The sequence below is a fragment of the Oncorhynchus gorbuscha genome, linkage group LG12 (genome assembly GCF_021184085.1).
Source record: "Oncorhynchus gorbuscha isolate QuinsamMale2020 ecotype Even-year linkage group LG12, OgorEven_v1.0, whole genome shotgun sequence".
In the NCBI taxonomy this organism is placed as follows: Eukaryota; Metazoa; Chordata; class Actinopteri; order Salmoniformes; family Salmonidae; genus Oncorhynchus; species Oncorhynchus gorbuscha.
In genome coordinates this window covers 74,240,143-74,265,709 of record NC_060184.1, presented here as the reverse complement: position 1 = coordinate 74,265,709, position 25,567 = coordinate 74,240,143, and the positions used below count along the sequence as shown (strand labels likewise).

General features: G+C 42.2%; 1 protein-coding gene across 2 annotated transcripts; it reads right to left on the bottom strand.

Annotated features, from left to right (window-relative positions):
- Positions 1-25,567, bottom strand: elovl2 (ELOVL fatty acid elongase 2). Of its 2 annotated transcripts, XM_046292945.1 has the most exons (9): positions 25,350-25,566; positions 24,567-24,629; positions 19,296-19,359; positions 18,178-18,365; positions 4,531-4,608; positions 3,128-3,299; positions 1,380-1,504; positions 1,031-1,165; positions 1-818 (listed from the first exon to the last, which is right to left on the bottom strand). In XM_046292945.1, the coding sequence occupies exons 4-9, from the start codon at positions 18,265-18,267 to the stop codon at positions 720-722; spliced, it is 699 nt and encodes a 232-aa protein (XP_046148901.1). In that variant the 5' UTR covers positions 18,268-18,365; positions 19,296-19,359; positions 24,567-24,629; positions 25,350-25,566; the 3' UTR covers positions 1-719. The 2 variants fall into 2 exon arrangements, with proteins under 2 accessions (XP_046148901.1, XP_046148900.1); XM_046292944.1 differs by lacking the exon at positions 24,567-24,629 and having other exon boundaries at positions 25,350-25,567.

Below are 25,567 nucleotides of genomic sequence, written 5' to 3'. Positions count from 1 at the left end.
TTTATTTTTTTGAAGTACTTTTATTTTGTCTGTTTGCCGATAGCCATTCAAAGATATTGATCAGTGGTTGCATTTCTCAATGTATAAAGTCTACCAAAGTCGTCAGGAAAGCCTGTTCAATATTGCTTTTTCTAAAGACCCAGTCACCCAGTCATGTTTACCAGCACATGTTGTACCCGTAAACGAAGACATTCAAATACATTGTGATACATCAGGTGTAAGGATCTGCAGTGTTTCTAAGGCATCTTTAGTTTAACAATGATTTCAGTGAATGCTCTGGACTGATATTTTTGATGAGTACACACTGTACACATGGGCTATATTCAATAAAGCAATAGCAACGTAAATTATGTCAAAGTATTGTGGAAATTGCTGATTGTATTCAGGTTTTTACACTATGAGAATATAAACTATGAATTGCATAGGTTACTGCGTGGTCAGGAATGGATGGAATTTTCACACTTGCATTTCAGCAATGGAAAGTGCAAAGGAAATGAGCGCATCATTCCTGTACGTACAGTATGTTACGCATATGTTGTCAAGCTCCAAGGAAACCAAATGAAGAATTTAATACAAAAATTAAGTACAAAGGTTTCTATACATAACATGCATACTGAAACTTATCCCTGTTTTGGAGCATTTTAGCAGTAGTGTCACGACATGTATAGATTCTGGTGGTTGTTGAAGTAGGTCGTTGTCTTGACAACCAGGTCCAAATACTACTTTCCCTTCTTGAAGCTGGTGCCATTGGTGGAGACAGAGTGGCCATTTGGGCGACTGGACTTGATGGATTCTTCTGGCCTTCTTTTTCTGTAGGTCTGGGATAAAAATCGGTCAACTTTCGACCATTGAAAAACCAACATAAACATTCAGACATGCCTTTAAATGAATCCCTAGCGTAACAAAGAACATTGTCGTATTTGTGGACTTTTCCAATAATTTTAGACATTTTTTTTGACCGTGTCCTATTATACAGAGCACAGTTTGAATCCAGTGTTTATGGGAAGGTAACCCCAAGGCGCTACTGTACCTGGACGTAGAAGTTGACAAAAAGGATGACGAGGGTGGCCATGTAGGAGAACTGGAAGAGCAGGCATCCAACGGGGAAACCACAAGGGACGACGATTGCAGACAGGGTGTGTGTGATGGTCAGTATAAACTGGATCTGAGACAGAGAACAAAAAGGGGAAACCCCTCCGTCAGGGGTCGTATAACTCCTCTAACATGCGTGGCTTTTATCGTCCCATGTCTATGCTTAATGTAGGCCGTTGCTCTTAGACTAGAAGAGTAGTTCCCTTCACTGTTCAAGTGAGATCATATAGGCTTGATTGAATATGAGCGCTCATTTCATGAAAGGAATTTGCAACCAGTGTACTCACCAACTGAGCCTGAGTCAGGTAGCGCTTCCACCAGAGGTATTTCTGCATGGAGGGTATTGTGGACAGGCCATAGTAGGAGTACATACACACATGGATGAAACTGTTAAGAGTCGGCCCAAAGAAACCTTGGAAAAAAAGATTTGGGAAAAATGTATTATTGATTGACATACTTGACAAACCTTTCACATTGAAATTCAGCAGTTTGGTCTGTCACCAAGGCAACACAACTACAGTGAGAAAAATAATTAAACATATTTTGTAAATTGCTTGTAGCAGGGACATGTTAAAGTTGTTTGGGCTAGTTGTATTTATTAATTTTTTATTATAGGACAGGACATGCTCACTTGAGTTTGCTCCTGGTTTTGAGCTTCTTCCTGGTGTAGTTATATATGGCCTCCTGGGATGGGATGACACTCTGCTGCCGGCCTCATGAGGGGGGCGGATCCCTTTATTTATTACATTTTTATTTTTTATATATTTTTATTTTATTTTTTCTCCCCAATTTCGTGGTATCCAATTGTTAGTAGTTACGGTCTTGTCTCATAGCTACTACTCCTGTACGGACTCGGGAGAGACGAAGGTCGAGAGCCATGCATCCTCCGAAACAGAACCCAACCAAGCCGCACTGCTTCTTAACACAGCGCGCATCCAACCCGGAAACAAGCTGCACCAATGTGTCGGAGGAAACACCGTACACCTAGCGTGATGAGACAAGGATGTCCCTACCGACCAAACCCTCCCTAACCCGGACGACACTAGGCCAATAGTGCGTCGCCCCATGGACCTCCCGGTCGTGGCCGGCTGTGACAGCCTGGGCTCGAACCCAGAGTCTCTGGTGGCAATTGCAACCAGCCTTAGACCACTGCGCCACCCGGGAGGCCCCATTACATTTTTATTTAACCTTAATTTAACTAGGCAAGTCATTTTAAGAACAAATTCTTATTTACAATGACGGCCTACCCTGGCCAAACCCTAACGACGCTGGGCCAATTGTGCACCGCCTTACGAGACTCCCAATCACGGCCGGATGTGATACAGCCTGGAATCAAACCAGGGCCTGTAGTGACACCCCTAGCACTGAGATGCAGTGCCTTAGCCCTGCTTGAAGAACGTTGGCATAATCAGCAAAATAGGAACTACCCCCATTGGGCTTCAACATTGAAGAATAGGTGTTAGAACATTTCCACAGGAAGAACATCAACCTCAGCTCTCATCTCAATCTGACCCTAACGCCAACCTATATCAAAGATGGTGGATGAATGAAGATGTCCCACTCATGCCGTTTGCCATTGATATTTTTTTTCTCCCCGGTCTACTTAAGCAGGTGGCTCTCCCATAGGCACCAATGCATTAGCAGCTGGGTCTGGTCCATAGAGAATGATAGAGACCTCTAGTGGCTAAAAGGTCATATTAGCTGGAGTCCAACCTGGTCATAAGGAGGGATCAGCCAATCGTGAAGAAGAAAATGGACTCCTTTAAAATATAGGTAGCCTCAATGGCGTTGCCCATACTGTCACATAAGATATAATGGCACAGATACAAAGATGAGTCTTCTATATATCTTTATGGTCTGGTCTGCTTAGTTCATTGACTGTATATGAACCAGAAAAAAGGAGCGAGTGAGATGTCCTTCTTCCCTCTTTCGTCTCTGCCTATACCACGCCCAAAGCCCCCTACTGATTCGCTCTTACATCAATCAAATCCCTTTGATTCTAACAGTGATGTAGGTGGAAGTGGGTGTGACCTACTCTGTCCACAGGGGATCCAGTTCAGAACACACCACCAGATGTTGAACATGGAGGCGTGGTGATAAACGTGCAGGAAGGTGATCTGGCTGTTCTTCTTCCGCAGCACAAAGAAGATGGTGTCCAGGAACTCAATCACCTTGGAGAAGTAGTACCACCACAGCACCTTGGCTACCTGGTGAGTTTATAGAAGAGCATGTAGGGGACTGTGCAGTAATATGGCGAGTACTGAATCAACTTCCCTTTCATGATTGTGTCTGGAACTATGACCTTCAACGACAACAAAAAATAAAAAAAATGTGACCAAGATGTAATTTCAATATTTTTGTGTGGCAGTGGATATTCATTATTATTCTTTAATTTACAGCTAATGTAACTGTAATTAAGTTATGTAATTCATTGTAATTCATTTAATTGTAATACATTGTAATTAACTCTTTGTGTTAATTAATTACACAATTGTACTCTTGCATATGTTGCTTTACGTTATCACATTCATATATATATATATATATATATATATATATTTCAAACTAGGGGGGGTGCAGAAGATGGGGGATGGGGGGGATGCCATTTGTGGACACTAGCTGACAGAAATATATTATACAACCCATTCCCTTTGAAGTTGTAGGAGGTAACAGCATGTGATGGTACTCACAGATCTACTACCACTATTTTCCCAGGGAAAGCGGGACCTCTAGCCTTTCCTCACACTGTGGAACCAGCCTGATCTCGCCAGCTGACATAAATCATTCTCCATACTGAACAATGTAATCCGTGTATCAGAGACCAGGCTGGTTGTCCGAGGCTACACACCAAGGGCTTCAGCATATTTAACTTGAGTCACCAATAACTGATTTATACAAGCTCCATATACTGTATGTACTGTATTTGAATTTATCTTATTTATTTAACCTTTATTTAACTAGGCAAGTCAGTTAACGAGAGCCCCCAATATGAACAAACATAGCAATGATAGCATCTGTTGAGACACTTGATAGTTGAGTGCAGGAGACATTGCATTACTTAACTAGATGGTTGTAACGTTTTCTAATAAGTAGTAAGGGAACAACAGTCAACACGACATGACTCCTTTCTTCAAGATGTTAAGAGTAGGTTTGTGTTATTCATTAGATAGACTTCTGCATTTCTATGTCAATGGTTTTCAGAGGCCAGTCATGGCGTAGACAGCAGAGCCCAACACAAATGTTACTGAGGAAGGATAGAGGGTGGGAAGGAGTCAGCACACACACACACACACACACACACACACACACACACACACACACACACACACACACACACACACACACACACACACACACACACACACACACACACACACACACACACACACACACACTAGCTGTGTAGAGATACACACACACACACACGGTGTTACTCACCCTGAGGTCCGCCTCCCCTGCCTCGTGGAGTCCCTGACACTGCAGACGGTAGCCTGCCGACAAGGTTGCCGAGACGAGCTGCAACCAAAAACGCCACGGTCAACGTCACAGTATAACTCTCACCACCCCCCACCACACACACAGTCATGCACCATTTCCCTATAACACACACCCCACCCTGCTCCACACACATACGCCTCCCCACACACACATCTGTATCCCTGTCAGGACCGACTGAGCTGAGGCAGTAGCCCGACCCTCCCTGCCTTTCTCTGCCGTGTCAGTCTAACCCAGTCAGTAGTTGTAATGGTTGTAGTTGTATTCGGTCACCCCTGTATAAACTTCCACAAAGAGGGATATATGACTGCTCTCCGCATCCTAACTGTGCTCAAGTGCTCTTTAAATAGATCTCGCTGCTTGGAGGTCATTATTCTCAGACGACAGCATACTTCCTCCCTCTCTCCCTCTCTCTACGTTTTAGTGAATGTATGTAGTGCACAAGTGTAGGATTCATACATAGACCAAGCTCTATTGAAAAACACTTTCAACGGAGATTCACAATTGAGCATAATTTTCAGTCTAGGACTAGGCTCCAGCTGTGAAACCATCCCTATATGCCTTCAGGCCAACTCCACTTACATGTTAGTAATTTAGCAGACACTGTTATTCAGAGTGACTTATAGGAACAATTAAGGTTAAACGCTTTGCTCAAGGGCACATAGACATTTTTTTCCACCAAGTCAGCCTAAGGGACATGAACCAGCAACTTTTTGGTAACTGACCTAACACCCATAACCGCTAGACTACCTAGATTATTGGACTAAACGCGCAAACAATAAATGATTGGCTATCCAATAGAGAGTGTAAATTTGGTCCGATTGCACTTCCTAAGGCTTCCACTAGATGTCAACAGTCTTTAGAACTTTGTTTCGGGCTTTTACTGTGAAGGGGGAGTGAATAAGAGCTGTTTGAATCAGGGGTCTGGCAGTCTTTGTGTTTGCACCAGATAGAGCTGTTTCGGTTTCCGTTATTTCATTTCGTTATTTTTGTAGTTTCAGTATGTATAGTTTTCCTTCATTAAAATATCATGAATCATCATCACGCTGCATTTTGGTCCGATCCTTGTTCAACCTCTTCGTCAGAGGAGGAGATAGAAGAGAGCCATTACAACATGTTTCTACGAACTGTAATATTACTTTTTTGACTTTTCGTCTGGACCTTGTGGATTTTGGATTACTGGACTAAACGCGCAAACAAAAAGGAGGTATTTGGACATAAATTATGGACTTTATCAAACATTTCTTGTGAAACTGAGATTCCTGGGAGTGCATTCTGAAGAAGAACAAAAGGTAAGTGAATATTTATAATGCTATTTCTGACTTCTGTTGACTCCACAACATGGCTTGTTTTCGTGGCTGAGCGCTGTACTCAGATTATTGCGTGGTGTACTTTTGCTGTAAAGCTTTTTTGAAATCTGACACAGCGGTTGCTTTAAGGAGAAGTATATCTTTAATTATATGCATAACACTTGCATCTTTCATCAACGTTTATGATGAGTATTTCTGTAAATTGATGTGGCTCTCTGCAAAATCACTGGATGTTTTGGAAGCAAAACATTACTGAACGTAACGCGCCAATGTAAACTGAGATTTTTTGATATAAATATGAACTTTATCGAACAAAACATACATGTATTGTGTAACATGAAGTCCTACGAGTGCCATCTGATGAAGATCATAAAAGGTTAGTGATTAATTTTCTCTATTTCTGCTTTTTGTGTCTCCTGTGTTTTTCTGTGACTAGGTGCAGGCCTAACATAATCGTTTGGTGTGCTTTCGTCGTAAAGCATTTTGAAATTGGACACTGTGGTGGGATTAACAACAAGTTTATCTTTACAATGGTGTATAATACTTGTATGTTTGAGGAATTTTAATTATGAGATTTCTGTTGTTTGAATTTGGCGCCCTGCACTTTCACTGGCTGTTGTCAAATTAAATTAGCCGTAAGAAGTCAAGTCAAATGAAAGGTGGTTCACACCAACAGTGTAAGACGGAGTATATGTTAGAAACACATAATGCAGTAGAGACTCCTCTTCAGTCCATCCATAGAAAGGATCCCGGGGCCAGGAACTTTTTATTTAACTAGGCAAGTCAGTTAAGAACAAATTCTTATTTACAATGACAGCCTACCCCGGCAAAAACCTGGATGACGCTGGGCCAATTGTGCGCCACCCTATGGGACTCAGTTGTGATACAGCCTGGAATCGAACCAGGGTCTGTAGTGATACTTCTAGCACTGAGAAGCAGTGTCTTAGACCTCAGTGCCACTTTGGAACTAACAACACAACCTACAAACTACACCTCAAGCTATATTTCACACATTGCCTATCATATAGACATTAGACATAGCTTACACTGTAGATGTCTTCATGATTCACATTCCTACTAATAATCATAACAGTATCATCTTTCTAGCTTTATAAATAGTCAATCTGTGTTGTGCGAGAGTGGTAGCCTGCCTAGGAGGGTTTCCAGTGAGGTTAATCTGTCTGTATGGTCCTTCACCCTCTCACCTAGCCTGGAATCGAAGCTGATATGGCATCTGGACCACTGCACAACATGTCATATGAGTCAGCAGACGGGCCCATGCCCAGAGGTCACAGTGGGAGAAGGAGACAGAGAGAAGAGGAGAGGAGGAGAGTGAGAGAGAGAGAAAGGAAGAGGAGAAGAGGAAGACAGAAAGGAGGAAGAGAGGGAAAAAAGGAAGACAGAGAGAGGAGGTGAGAAGGAGAGGAGGAGAGGGAAGAGAAATAAATAGGTATATGGAGAGAGAGAGACAGAGGCGAGAGAGAGGTGAGAGAGGGAGAGAGACAGAGGTGAGGGAGGCAGAGAGAGAGCGGGAGACAGAGAGAAAGAGAGGGAGACAGAGAGGGAGACAGAGAGGGAGACAGAGAGAGAGACAGACAGAGAGACAGACAGAGAGACAGACAGACAGAGAGAGAGAGAGAGGGAGACAGAGACAGAGGGAGACAGAGAGTGGGAGACAGAGAGAGAGGGAGACAGAGAGAGAGAGAGACAGAGACACACAGAGAGAGAGAGAGAGAGAGAGAGAGAGAGAGAGAGAGAGAGAGAGAGAGAGAGAGGAGAGAGAGAGAGAGGGAGGGAGACAGAGACAGAGGGAGACAGAGAGTGGGAGACAGAGAGAGAGGGAGACAGAGAGAGAGAGAGACAGAGACACACAGAGAGAGAGAGAGAGGGAGACAGAGAGACGGAGACAGAGACAGGGAGTGAGAGAGAGGGAGACAGAGAGACGGAGACAGAGACAGGGAGGGAGAGACGAAGAGACTGAGAAGGAGAGAGGGAGACAAAGAGAGGGAGAGAGGGAGACAAAGAGAGCGAGAGAGCGAGAGAGCGAGAGACAAAGAGAGCGGAGAGAGGGAGACAAAGAGAGGGAGACAGTGAGAGAGCGAGAGGCAAAGAGAGCGGAGAGAGGGAGACAAAGAGGGAGACAGTGAGAGAGCGAGAGGCAAAGAGAGCGGAGAGAGGGAGACAAAGAGAGCGGAGAGAGGGAGACAAAGAGGGAGACAGTGAGAGAGCGAGAGGCAAAGAGAGCGGAGAGAGGGAGACAAAGAGAGCGGAGAGAGGGAGACAAAGAGGGAGACAGTGAGAGAGCGAGAGGCAAAGAGAGCGGAGAGAGGGAGACAAAGAGAGCGGAGAGGGAGACAAAGAGGGAGACAGTGAGAGAGCGAGAGGCAAAGAGAGCGGAGAGAGGGAGACAAAGAGAGCGGAGAGAGGGAGACAAAGAGGGAGACAGCGAGAGAGCGAGAGGCAAAGAGAGCGGAGAGAGGGAGACAAAGAGAGCGGAGAGAGGGAGACAAAGAGGGAGACAGTGAGAGAGCGAGAGGCAAAGAGAGCGGAGAGAGGGAGACAAAGAGAGCGGAGAGAGGGAGACAAAGAGAGCGGAGAGAGGGAGACAAAGAGGGAGACAGTGAGAGAGCGAGAGGCAAAGAGAGCGGAGAGAGGGAGACAAAGAGAGCGGAGAGAGGGAGACAAAGAGAGCGGAGAGAGGGAGACAAAGAGGGAGACAGTGAGAGAGCGAGAGGCAAAGAGAGCGGAGAGAGGGAGACAAAGAGAGCGGAGAGAGGGAGACAAAGAGGGAGACAGCGAGAGAGCGAGAGGCAAAGAGAGCGGAGAGAGGGAGACAAAGAGAGCGGAGAGAGGGAGACAAAGAGGGAGACAGTGAGAGAGCGAGAGGCAAAGAGAGCGGAGAGAGGGAGACAAAGAGAGCGGAGAGAGGGAGACAAAGAGGGAGACAGCGAGAGAGCGAGAGGCAAAGAGAGCGGAGAGAGGGAGACAAAGAGAGGGAGACAGCGAGAGAGCGAGAGACAAAGAGAGCGGAGAGAGGGAGACAGAGAGAGGGAGAGAGCGAGAGACGGAGTGATATGATATTCATATGTGTTATTTCATAGTTTTGATGTCTTCACTATTATTCTACAATGTAGAAAATAGTCCAAATAAAGAAAAACCTTGAATGAGTAAATGTGTCCAAACTTTTGACTGGTACTGTATATTATATATAATATATATAAATATAAATATATATATATAAATATATATATATATAAATATATATATATATATATATAACCGCCAAAACAATTGTTTGTGGACAAGAAATTTGTGGAGTGTTTGAAAAACTAGTTTTAATGACTCAAACCTAAGTGTATGTAAACTTCCGACTTCAACTGTAGATACATACAGACACACACTCACAAACACCTGGGAGGGATGAAAGATCATCTCTTTGAGGAATCATATATTTTTTCACATGAATATTTTATCGAAGCGTCAGCATCACTTTTGATCCGCTGTGTAAAACTAGGATGTTACCAATAGAGATGTATAAAACTAGGATGTTACTAATACAGATATATAAAACAAGGATGTTACCAATACAGATATATAAAACTAGGATGTTACTAATAGAGATATATAAAACTAGGATGTTACCAATACAGATATATAAAACTAGGATGTTACCAATACAGATGTGTAAAACTAGGATGTTACTAATACACCCACACCTCTATTTAAGACTCTACTACTACCTGAGTTAACGGCCCCTACCAGCGCTCTATTTCCATATGACCCATGTGCATATGTATTAGGTCAGTTAGACACTGACACAGGAGTAGGGGAATGGGACGTTACAGGGAAGTAAATAATGCAAAGAGTGGACACCTCAGGGTACAATTTCAGGATGGACTTTAAAAAAGATATGAAAATAATAAACCACTTAGGGATAAATATGCTACAAGGAGAAGAAAATATCCTCAGCTTATTGGTCGCTAAATAATTATAAGTAAGGGGAGTCATAAATCAAATCCAATTTATTTATATAGCCTTTCGTACATCAGCTGATATCTCAAAGTGCTGTACAGAAACCCAGCCTAAAACCCCAAACAGCAAGCAATGCAGGTGTAGAACCATTTTTTGTTCCAGACCAAATAGAGAGAGTCAGAACACACATAAAATAATTGGAGTACATAAGCCAGGGGAGCAATGCAAAATAGCCAGACACAAAACAGGCCTTAACCAAGTTGAATACTGCAGGCAGAAAACTGAATCTGACAAAAAGCCAGACACAAAACAGGCCTTAACCAAGTTGAATACTGCAGGCAGAAAACTGAATCTGACAAAAAGCCAGACACAAAACAGGCCTTAACCAAGTTGAATACTGCAGGCAGAAAACTGAATCTGACAAAAAGCCAGACACAAAACAGGCCTTAACCAAGTTGAATACTGCAGGCAGAAAACTGAATCTGACAAAAAGCCAGATAGGCAGGAAGGAAGTCAGTTTTCTCGGTTTCACAATCAGCGACGGAATAACTGCAAGTGAAGGATACCTAGAAAAAGTGCAGAGAATGGAGAAGCCACAAACAGTGAATGAGATGCAGAAATGCCTAGGTAAACTAGGGTATATTAGAAACCACATACCGGGCTATAGCAGAGTAGCTAAGCATTGCTATAAATGCATTACTAGACGAAATAACCAACTAGAGCCGTCACATGAGCAATATGGGAAAGAGCCCATCATTTGAACAGACAAAATGACTGAATCATGGATAAAGTAAAAAATAAATAAATAGATAAAAAAATGGCAGCTGTAGCCCGGACTAATGAGCCAAGAAACCCTGATCTGCCCCTATGGACATTTGTAAAATTAGAAGGGTAGGACATAGATAGGGACGGGTTCATATGGGTGGCCAATGAAGGATCGGAGAGAACAATCAAGTGCTACAGTAAGCAGTTGAAAAGACCCATAGTGAAATACTCAAGTCCCGGGGCTAAAATGGCCCTGCTAGAACTATACTGGAACAAAATAGTGTCCCTTGCCCAAGGACAGGCCATAATCATAAAAGACACAGACCTAAAAGGACTATGGGCCACTAACCACACGAAGAAAATGGTAGGTATTACGACCACCACTTGGGATAAGTGGAGGAACGTACATGCCACCAAAGGAGTTATGTTTATCAGTGACCAAGGATGGGACACTGACGAACCAGGACCAGGACCTACAACAGTCAAGGTAAAACCAAAGGAGTTGTGTTCATCAGTGACCAAGGATGGGACACTGACGAACCAGGACCAGGACCTACAATAGTCAAGGTAAAACCAAAGGAGTTATGTTCATCAGTGACCAAGGATGGGACACTGACGAGCCAGGACCAGGACCTACAACAGTCAAGGTAAAACCAAAGGAGTTATGTTCATCAGTGACCAAGGATGGGACACTGACGAACCAGGACCAGGACCTACAACAGTCAAGGTAAAACCAAAGGAGTTATGTTCATCAGTGACCAAGGATGGGACACTGACGAACCAGGACCAGGACCTACAACAGTCAAGGTAAAACCAAAGGAGTTATGTTCATCAGTGACCAAGGATGGGACACTGACGAACCAGGACCAGGACCTACAACAGTCAAGGTAAAACCAAAGGAGGATAAACCTAGGGACATAGTAGTGCTCACGGATGGAAGTGAGAAAACAGGAGTAACCAAGTGGGGTTTTATTGTAAAAAACAAAGCCACTGGCGAAAACACTCATAAAGAGGAAACAAGAAATAGCAGACACTGCCCCGAAAGCAGAAGTCATGACCATAATGGAAGCTCTGCTACACTGTGCTGGTTCAAATCTAAAAAGGTTGGAGTTGGTCACAGACAGTTACTACAGTGCCCAGGCCATGACTTCTGATAAAAAGATATGGCAGAACAATGGTTACAGAAGGGCTCAAAACAAAACAATTCAGCACGAAGGAGAAAGATCCATGAGTTAATGGATAGAATGGATGTTGTTGTCAGTCACCAAAAAGCCCACACAGTAGATGGGGGTGGAAAGGAAGCTGACTTCAATCAACAAGGCAACAGGGAAGTAGATGAGCTAGTCCAGATGGGCAGAATAGTTCTCTACAAAACTGAAGCAGAAAAACTTAAGGTGTTACACATAGATTGGGGACACCCAGGTCCCAAAATCTTTATGAAGCGTCTTAGACAGGACCAGATTGAATTTGACCCAGTAGAGGTCAAACTGGTGTGCCAGCAGTGCATTACCTGTCAAGAGCAAAAGCCTAGTAATCTAGGAAGAGTGTCTGATCAACACATCAAAACATCAAAACATGCACGCCATGGAGTCAAATAGCATTAGACACTATTGGGTCCCATGAAAAGTGCTACGGTACTGGGACATGGGCATGCTATAGTAGCGGTGTGCATGGCAACAGGCTACACAATGGTACACACAGCAAAAACATGCAATGCTCTGCCTGTGTTGACAATGCTTAACCTTCTGACTTTGACCCTAGGACGGTTTCAATCGATCAGGACTGACGATGGACGTCAGTATAAAAACAAAAAGGTAGAAGAGTGGTGCTCCCAGGGGGAAATACGGAACATCTTCTCACCTCCCTACACACCACAAGCAAACGGGTGTGCAGAGAGGACCATTGGCAAGCTAAAAACAACTTTGGGGTTGTGGAGAGCTGACAAAGATTGGGGACCAAAACTAGTGCAGGCATGCATAGAGTTAAACAGCACCCCAACCAGTTCAGGGCCTAGCCCTAGGGAACTGATGGGACTACCAGGGATGAATAGTACGGTGGATATTCCTAATCTCCAGTCTACCCCTCTACCTTGTCTTTTAAAGGTAGGAGACTGGATCAGGATTAGGAAGAATCCAGCGGCAGACAAAAGTGACCTGGTAGAAAGAAATACGGTAAAAGACGTATTATTGAGAAAATAATAAGCGCTAAATACGGTAAAAACAGTTTGCGGGAAAAAAAGTAGACACACAACTTAAGAAAGTATGTCCTCCATAAATGTACCTGACTGGAAATACCTCCTAGAGTGCAGAGCGGGCCTACAAGTTAGGAGAAGCCCGAGTGGCATATGGGTAGGCCGGCACTTCCGACATGAGGAAGTAGCCAGGCAAGGACTGAAGGGAGGTGGTACAGGGAGAGTGGTCTGGGAATCTAGTGTTCTGACAGGGCCACCAGGCTCAAGCATGAGGACGTGCGTAACTTGTGACGTATGTAATGAGCCTACTGGGGAAATGCAGTATGAAGGGCCTGCTGAGCAAAGCCTAAGGAAAATTGAGGTATGCTCAGATGGGGCCTCAGGAGAAAATGGGTGCAGATATGGTAGGACACAAGTATGTGGTAGATGCAACTGCAACACTATGACACACTGTGCAGTAGACATACGAACAGTGAACCCCAGAGGGTGCCAGTGTGCATGGGACAGATGGGGAAGTATCTCAGACAAAGATTGTCTGGAGTGCCGAAGGCAGAGGGTTACAGAAGTTAAATTAACCAAAGGAGCCCTTTTGACCCCAGTGAGGATAGAAGCGCCTCTCTGGCCCACTCCAACGGCAACCCTGGGAATAGAACCAGGCCAACTGACCCAGAGATTCCAATTTAACTCCAGTTATGAGTATCTGAGAGCTAGGGACCTTGGAGAGGGACCTAGTGATGGATATAGGATAGACAGAGTCAACAAACAGACCTGGATGGAAACAGGACAAGGTGAATGGATCCTAGTATACCCTAGTGTAGCCTGGGATGGAGTGCTTCTGGAGTCCACAGGTTGGGACCAGATAGACGATTACCCCCTAGACAACAACCACGAGTCTAACAAACACCCTGGATTCATGAGAAGGTGCTGGTGGGAAGGTCAGTGCAGGCCAGTCAGAGAGTTACACTGGGGCAGAGCAATGGAAAAGCAGCACATTTTCACCTTTGTCACCCCTCTGAGTGTAGGAAAGGATGTTCCTCCCCATGATGGAGATGGCAGGAGGAGATACAGACTTGGGCTAGGGTGGCAACTGTACATAGCTCAGGACCCGGTGTTCAAGACAGAAGGAGTCTACTCTTGCCACAAGTACATATATACAGACAGTGCTGCTGGAGAGGGAAAAGATAAACAAAAGGCAGCACTCAAAAGAGAACACAGCCCCCCCAAGAGATCATTCCTGGCCAGGATGAAATTGGTATTTGGATCAGACCCTGGAGAGGGTCCATCCAAACCCAGAAACCCAATAGTTAAAAAATAAGAATAAAGTAAAGGATACTCTCCCTCTTATATTTCACAGGAAATATGAAGTTGTTGGAGTACAGAACCAAGGATTAGGATTTTATTTGGGTTTAAAATACGATCCAGAAGATCTAGACATAGGAAAAGTAGTATACCTAGAGCAACAAGAATGCGAAAGGGAATCATTCACAAAAAGATGGGGCATACCTGTACAATGTGACACTGCAAATGATACCAAATGCCCAGGATTCCCCACAGTAAAGATAGAAAGCAAAACTAACCACACTGGTTGGAACAATAGTCGAGAAGAAAATAGCATCCAAACAATACTATGGAAAGACGTTGAGGGTACCATGCTAACAGGCTGGATAGTTAACCTAACTTCCGGACCAGTATTAGGGTACCATGCTAACAGGCTGGATAGTTAACCTAACCTCCGGACCAGTATTAGGGTACCATGCTAACAGGCTGGATAGTTAACCTAACCTCCTGACCAGTATTAGGGTACCATGCTATCAGGCTGGATAGTTAACCTAACCGCCGGACCAGTATTAGGGTACCATGCTAACAGGCTGGATAGTTAACCTAACCGCCGGACCAGTATTAGGGTACCATGCTAACAGGCTGGATAGTTAACCTAACCGCCGGACCAGTATTAGGGTACCATGCTATCAGGCTGGATAGTTAACCTAACCTCCGGACCAGTATTAGGGTACCATGCTATCAGGATGGATAGTTAACCTAACCGCCGGACCAGTATTAGGGTACCATGCTATCAGGCTGGATAGTTAACCTAACCGCCGGACCAGTATTAGGGTACCATGCTATCAGGATGGATAGTTAACCTAACCGCCGGACCAGTATTAGGGTACCATGCTATCAGGCTGGATAGTTAACCTAACCGCCGGACCAGTATTAGGGTACCATGCTATCAGGCTGGATAGTTAACCTAACCGCCGGACCAGTATTAGGGTACCATGCTATCAGGCTGGATAGTTAACCTAACCGCCGGACCAGTATTAGTAACCCAGACATGTAGAAACGGGGCATATACTCATCTATCCAATCCTATAAAGGAGGACAATGGGAAGGAGACCTAAATAATGAAAGAAACATCACCAAGATAAAGTTAATCTATGAACAGAGCACAGATAGTGAGCCTTGGGAGGACGTGGTTTGTCACAGCCCCAGTGTTGTTTTAAACACCACGACCTGGCCTACCACAGTAAGCAGCAACCGCACTCCTTTAACTACCACCATAACAAGCAACCCAGTAAACGGAACTGCAGCTCCCCAACCTTCTGGAGTCGGCAGCGAAACTCAAAGATATCCCCTGCCATGACTTCCAACGTAACTGACCATGACACCTCGGCTGAGGCATGCAGTCCCTCCATTGACCAGGTATGGGAAAACATCTGTTGTCAAATATTAGTTCTCGTAGTTTTTTTGGAAAATAGCATGGGAAAATAGGCATAATAATGGCTTAGTAACTTGGGTTGCCCTATTTATCAACTCATTAGTGGCCGTTGCTAAACTAGGGTTAACGATGGGACAAAGAATAATGCTGTCCGTTGTACCAATAATACTAATCCAGAGAATGTACACAATATTAGGAAAATATTATTTGGTCTGTCTATGCTTAGAAGCCTTAGCTGCAGCTATGACTGTAGTAAGTAAAATAGGTGCAATAGAGAAGAACGGAACAGACGGTATAATGGAACCTATGTGTGCTACCATAATTGGAATACACTATGTGGCGCGGATCATTGAAGCAGGCCTAGTTGGCATGCTATGTGTCCAAATAGTCCAATTAATGAGAAAACTAAAAACCAAAAGATCAGCTGAACACAGCCTTAAAGGTCGTCCCACTGGTCCTCTGGGCAACTGTCCTATTGATTCTAAGTTGCGGAGAAGAATCCGGCTGGCCCACAAACATGCTAAAAATAGTCTGGGGACTCTGTTTACCCATTTTCTTTTCCCCCACCCCCAGCAGGAACCGGAGGAACACTTCCAGCCTGGGCTTGGGGTAAGAACAGCAACAGTTGTAGTGCCTCCACCGATAGAAGGAGTGATAGGAGAGGCAGGTAGAGTGATGGAGGTACTGGAGGGGCATAGATGGTGGGTAGATAAGTGGAGACAAACAGATTGTGTGACGGCATACACCAATTGTGGTGGCTGTGGGCTATTAGAACCCATACCCCTGGGAACAAAGTCCACTAATGGGGTAGTATTAGGAGGCACAATATATCTGTGTCATAAATGTTTCCAACCAGGGGTAGCGTATCGTCCTGAACAAGACTGGTGTCAGGAAGAACCACCCTCTGCCTCAAGTGACACCTCTGAATGGGAACAGCTGTTAGACTCATTGCTGATAGAATAAGGGCACTGTCCTAAACAGATGCCCATATATGAACTGTTGTTAATGTGTGGTAAATCAGCTGTGTGTCCTCCAAGTTTGTAGAGGGGAGGACACTTAGGTGACCTCGAGTGATGGATAAAAAGGTATATATAGAGAAACTGCCGATACTTCGGCGCTGACTTTTTGAATTCTGAATTCATAAGAAAACCATTTGACTTTAAAAGGCATTGGTGACTAAAACTCAAATGACAAAGATTCTAACTTGCTGGACCTGAGAAGGGCCTCTGGGTTATACCGTTTAACTATTGAACAGCTGTTCTGTCGCCTACTGACCAGGTCCGTGTATACTGATTGCAATTATATCCAGAGAAACTCTCAGTAACTTAACCTCTCGATTGAGCTCAGTACCTCGGCCTCGTTGCGCGCCACAGACGCTGCGGTAGTTCAACGGGACTGAGAGTCACTCTAGTCCTTTAGTTGATCCCCTGCTTATACCTATGGTTATCTGAATTGACCCTGTCGCCTACTGACCAGGTGCGTGTATACTGATGCAATTAAATTCAGGATGTTACTAATGCAGATATATAAAACTAGGATGTTACTAATGCAGATATATAAAACTAGGATGTTACTAATACAGATGTATAAAACTAGGATGTTACCAATACAGATGTATAAAACTAGGATGTTACCAATACAGATGTATAAAACTAGGATGTTACCAATACAGATGTATAAAACTAGGATGTTACCAATACAGATATATAAAACTAGGATGTTACTAATACAGATATATAAAACTAGGATGTTACCAATACAGATGTATAAAACTAGGATGTTACCAATACAGATGTATAAAACTAGGATGTTACCAATACAGATGTATAAAACTAGGATGTTACCAATACAGATGTATAAAACTAGGATGTTACTAATACAGATATATAAAACTAGGATGTTACCAATACAGATGTATAAAACTAGGATGTTACTAATACAGATGTATAAAACTAGGATGTTACCAATACAGATGTATAAAACTAGGATGTTACCAATACAGATGTATAAAACTAGGATGTTACCAATACAGATATATAAAACTAGGATGTTACCAATACAGATGTATAAAACTAGGATGTTACTAAGGCAGATGCCTTCGGACTTGTCTGACACAGTAATGCTCTTTACACCTACTGTACCTACTGTACTGTCACTAACAGACACTATTTATACCTACTGTACTGTCACTAACAGACACTCTTTACACCTACTGTACTGTCACTAACAGACACTATTTACACCTACTGTACCTACTGTACTGTCACTAACAGACACTCTTTACACCTACTGTACCTACTGTACTGTCACTAACAGACACTATTTACACCTACTGTACCTACTGTACTGTCACTAACAGACACTCTTTACACCTACTGTACCTACTGTACTGTCACTAACGCACTCCATTTACAGATGCCCTTTCCCAAAGTTATGTTCATTGTGGGAAAACGTTTCAAAATGTTTTGCAACAGAAAATGAAAATATACTATTCTTATTGGAGAAGTCAAGGTTGTCTCTCCCTGTCAGTCTGTTTCTTCCGTTTGATGCCTAATGAACACGAGCCAGGGTATAAAGGCACTCATATCCCCGACTCAGACATCTCTCTGACCTCTGAGGTTTGTCTTAGAACAACTTACCTCAACCAGCATGTACAGGGAGAGCATGGTCACAGAGAAGTTGTACACTTGTAAGACCCCCTTGAGTGAGTATGCTGGTCTGTTCCTCATGTATTTTGATCCCAGATATACTGTGAGGAGGTAAAGGATGGTGAGGGAGAGGGTGGGGAGATATGAGTCCAACAGGAGCCATCCTCGTACCCTGGAGTCTAAGTGGAGGGGGGAGAACACAGTGAACAATCAGTGTTGGGATCATCATGCCATTCCATTATTCAAGCCAGTACTATTCAACCTGTCATAAGCAATAAGATCTAACATTGCACTCTGCTTGACCTGATATGAAAAAATATATAGTATGTTGTTCATGATTTTCATACGATTACAAATCCTTGTCGTAGCCTATATGGTTTATGTACTAAATACAAATCAAATTGTATTCGTCATGTCCACAGTTCACAGCAGGTATAAATGGTGCAATGAAATGCTTACTTGCAATCTCTCTCAACAGTATAGTACAATATCAACAATCAATAACTTCAATAATCAATAGTATCAATCATTGATAATACCAAAAGATAACTGTTGACAAATTATAATGGAGTAGAAGGCTATGACAGTGCTTGACAGGAAGGAATCCCAACGTTTATTCTCTAAAACTCCATATAAAAGTAATTCCCTAAGACATGACTTTCTATCACGACATCAAGGCAACAATTCTATCATAACTTACCTTGGACCAGGTATGTGTGTATAGGCATTCACATAGTAGGCTTATATGAAAAATGTGTACTCCATAACTGGCTATTTACTACTCTATCACAGAGGTATTACATAGGTTATTACACCTTAATAACACAGGTATATCCCTAAGTACTGTAAAATGTGTTAAAAGTTCATTAACGAGGGGATATGGCAAAGCTGTGGGAATTTGTAGTATTCAGATGGGTCAGTCTGATTACACACACCGACGTGTACCTAGACCGCTACCCTCCTGCGTGAGGTGAGCTTTGAAGGACTCTGTAATGTCAGTTACACATCAGTTGATGCTACTCTGTCATCTGAGCAGACATATTTGTAGTTTTGACAACCACATTTGTAGTTTTAACAACCATTGCAGTCTTCAATTGGAAAATACATACCTCTGTCTTCAAACAGGAAGTAAAAAAGCGCGTTTAACCGCTCGTCCAAACTTTGTAAATGATTCTGAAAGTTTAAAAAAAAAGAGAAGAGAAGTCACTTGCAATAAATGTCTGTGTGTCACCGTATGTCCATTTGTATGGCATTTATCAAAATAATGTACATCACATTATAGAGCCTTTTAATCACATTATAGAGCTCATTTATCACATTATATACTCCATTTATCACATTATAGAGCCCATTTATCACATTATAGAGCTCATTAATCCCATTATAGAGCTTATTTATCCCATTATAGAGCTCATTTATCCCATTATAGAGCTCATTTATCACATTATAGAGCCCATTTATCACATTATAGAGCCCATTTATCACATTATAGAGCCCATTTATCACATTATAGAGCTCATGAATCACATTATAGAGCTCATGAATCACATTATAGAGCTCATTTATCCCATTATAGAGTTCATTTATCCCATTACAGAGCTCATTTATCACATTCTAGAGCCCATTTATCACATTATAGAGCCCATTTAACAAAATAATGTACATCACATTATAGAGCCTTTTAATCACATTATAGAGCTCATTTATCACATTATATACCCCATTTATCACATTATAGAGCCCATTTATCACATTATAGAGCTCATTAATCACATTATAGAGCTCATTAATCATATTATAGAGCTCATTTATCCCATTATAGAGCTCATTTATCACATTATAGAGCCCATTTATCACATTATAGAGCCCATTTATCACATTATAGAGTTCATTTATCACATTATAGAGCCCATTTATCACATTATAGAGCCCATTTAACAAAATAATGTACATCACATTATAGAGCCCATTTATCACATTATAGAGCCCATTTATCACATTAGAGAGCTCATTTATCACATTATAGAGCTCATTTATCACATTATAGAGCCATTTATCACATTAGAGAGCTCATTTATCACATTATAGAGCCCATTTATCACATTATAGAGCCCATTTAACAAAATGTACATCACATTATAGAGCCCATTTATCACATTATAGAGCCCATTTATCACATTATAGAGCCCATTTATCCCATTATAGAGCTCATTTATCACATTATAGAGCCCATGTATCACATTAGAGAGCTCATTTATCACATTAGAGAGCTCATTTATCACATTATAGAGCTCATTTATCACATTATAGAGCCTTTTAATCACATTATAGAGCCCATTTATCACACTATAGAGCCCATTTATCACATTATAGAGCTAATTTATCACATTATAGAGCCTTTTAATCACATTATAGAGCCCATTTAACAAAATGTACATGACATTATAGAGCCCATTTATCACATTATAGAGCTCATTTATCACATTATAGAGCCCATTTATCACATTATAGAGCCCATTTATCACATTATAGAGCCCATTTATCACATTAGAGAGCTCATTTATCACATTATAGAGCTCATTTATCACATTATAGATCCCATTCATCACATTATAGAGCCCATTTATCACATTATAGAGCCCATTTATCACATTATAGAGTCACTTTTCATGTAAACAGTTGGATTTTAGATGCGGTGAATTACAAATAAAACAAGGTCCTGAAATGCACATAAAAGCACTTAATAAATCCGATCTATTATTAAGCAATTGCCAAAATTTGGGTGGCAGGTAGCCTTGCGGTTAAGCGTGTTAAGAGCATTGGGCCAGTAACCAAAAGGTCGCTGGTTTGAATCCCAGAGCAGTGGGGTAATAATTTGTTGATGTGTGCTTGAGCATGGCACTTAATACTAATTGCTCCTGTAAGTCACTCTGGATAATAGTGTCTGCTAAATGTCAAATTGACTATTTCTTACAAACATTATGCCTTTGCTGCAAGGTGGTAAGCAAGTAGTTGGAAGTGGCTTATGTTCATATTGTATATGTTGGTCAGCCATCACAATATTTGTCGAGTCACAGTAACCGGTATCCTATACATAATGTCAGGGAGTGGTGTGTTGCTCTTTGCTCCCTATCTCTATCTCTCTTTCTCTCTCTTTCTCTCTCGTTCTCTCTCTCGTTCTCTCTCTCGTTCTCTCTCTCGTTCTCTCTCTCGTTCTCTCTCTCGTTCTCTCTCTTCTCTCTCGTTCTCTCTCTCGTTCTCTCTCTCGTTCTCTCTCTCGTTCTCTCTCTCGTTCTCTCTCTCCATCTCTCTCTCCATCTCTCTCTCCATCTCTCTCTCTCACTGGGACACTGGAGAAAAGGTCACTAGGGGAAATGCCTCTCCTCTATTTGTCCCCCATTTCCAAGAGCTTTACTGTTTATTGATCCAGGCCACTGCGTTCTGCAGTAACAAATGTCGGAAGGGCGACCTGGGGGGAACAAGCGGTAGGGGCCATATTGACATTTCAGTCTACCTCCACCTTCTTTAGGAGATGGGCCGACACAGACCAAAGCTGATACGCTATGGGGTGTTGGGTTTCTGACGCAGAGGACACAAACACAATTTGTGACCTGTCCTCAGCTCTTTGGTGCCACCATATTGACATCTCCTGTCCTGTACATGTCCAGGGGCACTTAGTGTCCCTTATCTCATTAAACTGAGCTGAGAGTTTAAACTATCCCTTAGGTCTATGGGCCAACAGAGAGACATACGGGACTGGCTACTTAGTTAGAGAGCCAGCAATGACAGCCAGAGCACATGCAAATCTTGGTAGGATGTAGGATTTTAATTTGATCACCCTGTTTCGGGGAATGTCAAACTTGTAGAGTTTGAGGTTAAAAAGGCTTCTGTAGTTGGTCATTTGCTCTTTGAAATTACAGACTTGATTTGCCCCAATTAAAAATGTTCATTAATTATAATCCAAATAATTCACATTTCCTGCTGCTGCAGGATTATTTTCCTGTTGTATCAAACTTGCTCAAATTAAGATCCTACCCTACATCTGTAATATATCAATGAGAAATGTAATCTCAGCACCCAGAACCAAATCAGCTGAGTAGTCCCTCACTATTGTAAAGTGACTGTTCCACTCGATGTCATTAGGTGAATGCACCAATTTGTAAGTCGCTCTGGATAAGAGCGTCTGCTAAATGACTTAAATGTAATGTAATGTAGTCTCGAAAGACTGTAAGAAAAGTAACTTTCATACATTTTGGTAAAAAATGCATGTCATACTATGTTGCCCTCAAAGAGCGAGCTTGTTGTGTAGTAGGTGTAGTTATAAAACCTATCCTCTGTTGTTTTCCAATCATTTACTTCGTCACCTGGCTGTCTTTAGTCTACTCTTTGTCTTTCTTTTACCTGGCTTCAAACAGATACTCAGTTATAACTACTACTACTATAACTACTAAGATACTCAGTTATAACTACCCTCCCTACACTAAGTACAGTATCTCTCCCTACACTAAGTACCATATCCCTCCCTACACTAAGTACAGTATCCCTCCCTACACTAAGTACCATATCCCTCCCTACACTAAGTACAGTATCCCTCCCTACACTAAGTACAGTATCCCTCCCTACACTAAGTACAGTATCCCTCCCTACACTAAGTACAGTATCCCTCCCTACACTAAGTACAGTATCCCTCCCTACACTAAGTACCATATCCCTACCTACACTAAGTACAGTATCCCTCCCTACACTAAGTACAGTATCCTCCCTACAGTATCCCTCCTAAGTACACCCTCCTAAGTACAGTATCACTCCCTACACTAAGTACAGTATTCCTCCCTACACTAAGTACAGTATCCCTCCCTACACTAAGTACAGTATCCTCCCTACACTAAGTACAGTATCCCTCCCTACACTAAGTATAGTATCCTCCCTACACTAAGTACACACTAAGTATCCCTCCTACACTATATCCCTCCCTACACTAAGTACAGTATCCCTCCCTACACTAAGTACAGTATCCTCCCTACACTAAGTACCATATCCCTCCCTACACTAAGTACAGTATCCTCCCTACACTCCCAGTATCCTCCCTACACTAAGTACACCCTACACTAAGTACAGTATCCTCCCTACACTAAGTACAGTATCCCTCCCTACACTAAGTCCCTCCCTACACTAAGTACAGTATCCCCCTCCCTACACTAAGTACAGTATCCCTCCCTACACTAAGTACACAGTATCCTCCCTACACTATCCCTCCTACACTAAGTACAGTATCCCTCCCTAGTATCCCTCCCTACACTCCCTAAGTACAGTATCCCTCCCTACACTAAGTACAGTATCCCTCCCTACGCTAAGTACCATATCCCTCCCTACACTAAGTACAGTATCCCTCCCTACACTAAGTACAGTATCCCTCCCTACACTAAGTACAGTATCCCTCCCTACACTAAGTACAGTATCCCTCCCTACGCTAAGTAAAGTATCACTCCCTACACTAAGTAAAGTATTACTCTAAGATTTTCCCTATTGGCATTGACAAGGTTATCGTTAGCCCCATTTGTTAGTTCATATTTACAATCAAGAAATGCCCAGAGCAGCTTTGTAATTCCTGATTTCCCAGCTCCTGGCTGACAGCATCTTTCAAGCAACTCTGACTCTTGTTAACAATCAAAGTTCAATAAATAATTCAGATGGATTTGGAAGTATTGTTGTGTTTGAACAGGGTTTGTTAATTAACAGGTTACATTTCTCCAGCCCCATCCCTCAGCTTTTTACTGAAACAGTAGCGGGGAGCTTGTTTTGTTATTGTTTCAACTGCAGATTTCCTCTTTAAAGAACAGAATTGGTTCTTGCTGACACAAGCACTCTACTAAAAGGGACCAACAAGCCAGACATTGCAAGGTATTGACGAAGTAAAAAAAGACAACGTCTCTATAGACTTTGAAAAAAATAAAGGGTTGAATACTGTAGGTATTAAATGGTGCTGTGCTTTTTGAGGTCGGTTCGGTTTCGGTTCAACTATTTTAAAAATAATGACAGTTTCGATTTCGGTTTCGATTATACATTTTTTAAATAAATGCACTATGCATTATCTGAGTTGAATGCTGTAACAACACAGAATAAAACTATTAATAAAAGTCCCATGAGGGTAGTGACTGCCCATTACTGCTTATCACTTATTAGACATAATTTATTACTTTATTTAATAAAATATTTCAATTGTTGTGTATATTCATCATCTCATCTCTATACAACTGCTGCCTATGCTGTCTGACAAAATCACTATTTTAGTAGTTCTTCATAGTATATAAGGCATACTTTTATGACTGCTGAATACCAACTATCAGTCACTTAGATCATGTATTTTCAGGTAGAGATACCTTGCGATGCACCTGCTCTCTATCCCTCTTGATGGCTCATTCTTGTTTCTTTTATGTAGCAGGCTAAAAGAAACACAAACCAGATAAGTAGGCACACAATGGATTATGATCATTGTAGTTAATTACCACGTTTTCTGCAATAAACTATGTAGAATATTAGCCTGTTAGAAACTACAACTCCCTACAACATCGCAAAGTTCTTGCTTGATCTAGAGAAACTGTGCAATGAGTGCACAGAAAAAAAGAAAGAAATGAGATTCAAATAATTTAACCTACATTGGTCAATTAGATGTTTAAAAACGAAAAATAACCGGGTTAATAGCGCAGCACTAGGTTTTATCATAGTGTGCACACGGCACATAGTAATACATGTATTATTAAAATGCATATGATCTATGCACCATGCAATGACATGCTACAATATAGGATAATATATATATATGTTATATGTTTAGCCTTCTGCAGTGAACAAAATCAATTCCGTAACAATTCAATAACTATTGAGTTTGCAATTTGCACTTTTCCATCGCCTGACCATCATCAGTTGCACATTCCTTGCTGTTACTTAACTTTCCCAAGTATAAAAACACTGATAGTGCCTCTAATTCAAGTCTGACACAAGACTTCCAATAATTCAATGAAAATTCAGACAATCACACGAATCAGAGCTATTTCTCCAGGAGGTAGTCTATCTCCCTTCGATCGTGTTGTCACCTGTGTCAAACATCAGTTGACGCCCATACAAAATGCCGACAGTATAGCCGATATGTGTAGTGTGCTTACCATCTCTTTTTGCTGGATGTAGAAAGCCCTGTAATTTGTACTGCGAAGGTCAAATAGCGTTGAGATTGTGAGGCACGTTACCCTGGAGAGAGAGAGGTGGGCTCGAGGAGACAGAATGTGCGCTGTCCAGGGTATCTCAGAATCTGCTTTTAGCTCGCTCTGGCATGCATCCACAACCCCCACGAATTATAGTATGTCATATATGCGGGTCTGTGCTC

Bases quoted from the DNA above. Each gene is read 5' to 3' on its own strand.
- elovl2 (XM_046292944.1), bottom strand. The intron at 4,609-18,177 runs GTAAGTTGTTCT...TTTTGGTTGCAG, and splicing joins CCCTGTACATGCTGGTTGAG to CTCGTCTCGGCAACCTTGTC. The intron at 3,300-4,530 runs GTGAGTAACACC...TAAACTCACCAG, and splicing joins CAGGGGAGGCGGACCTCAGG to GTAGCCAAGGTGCTGTGGTG.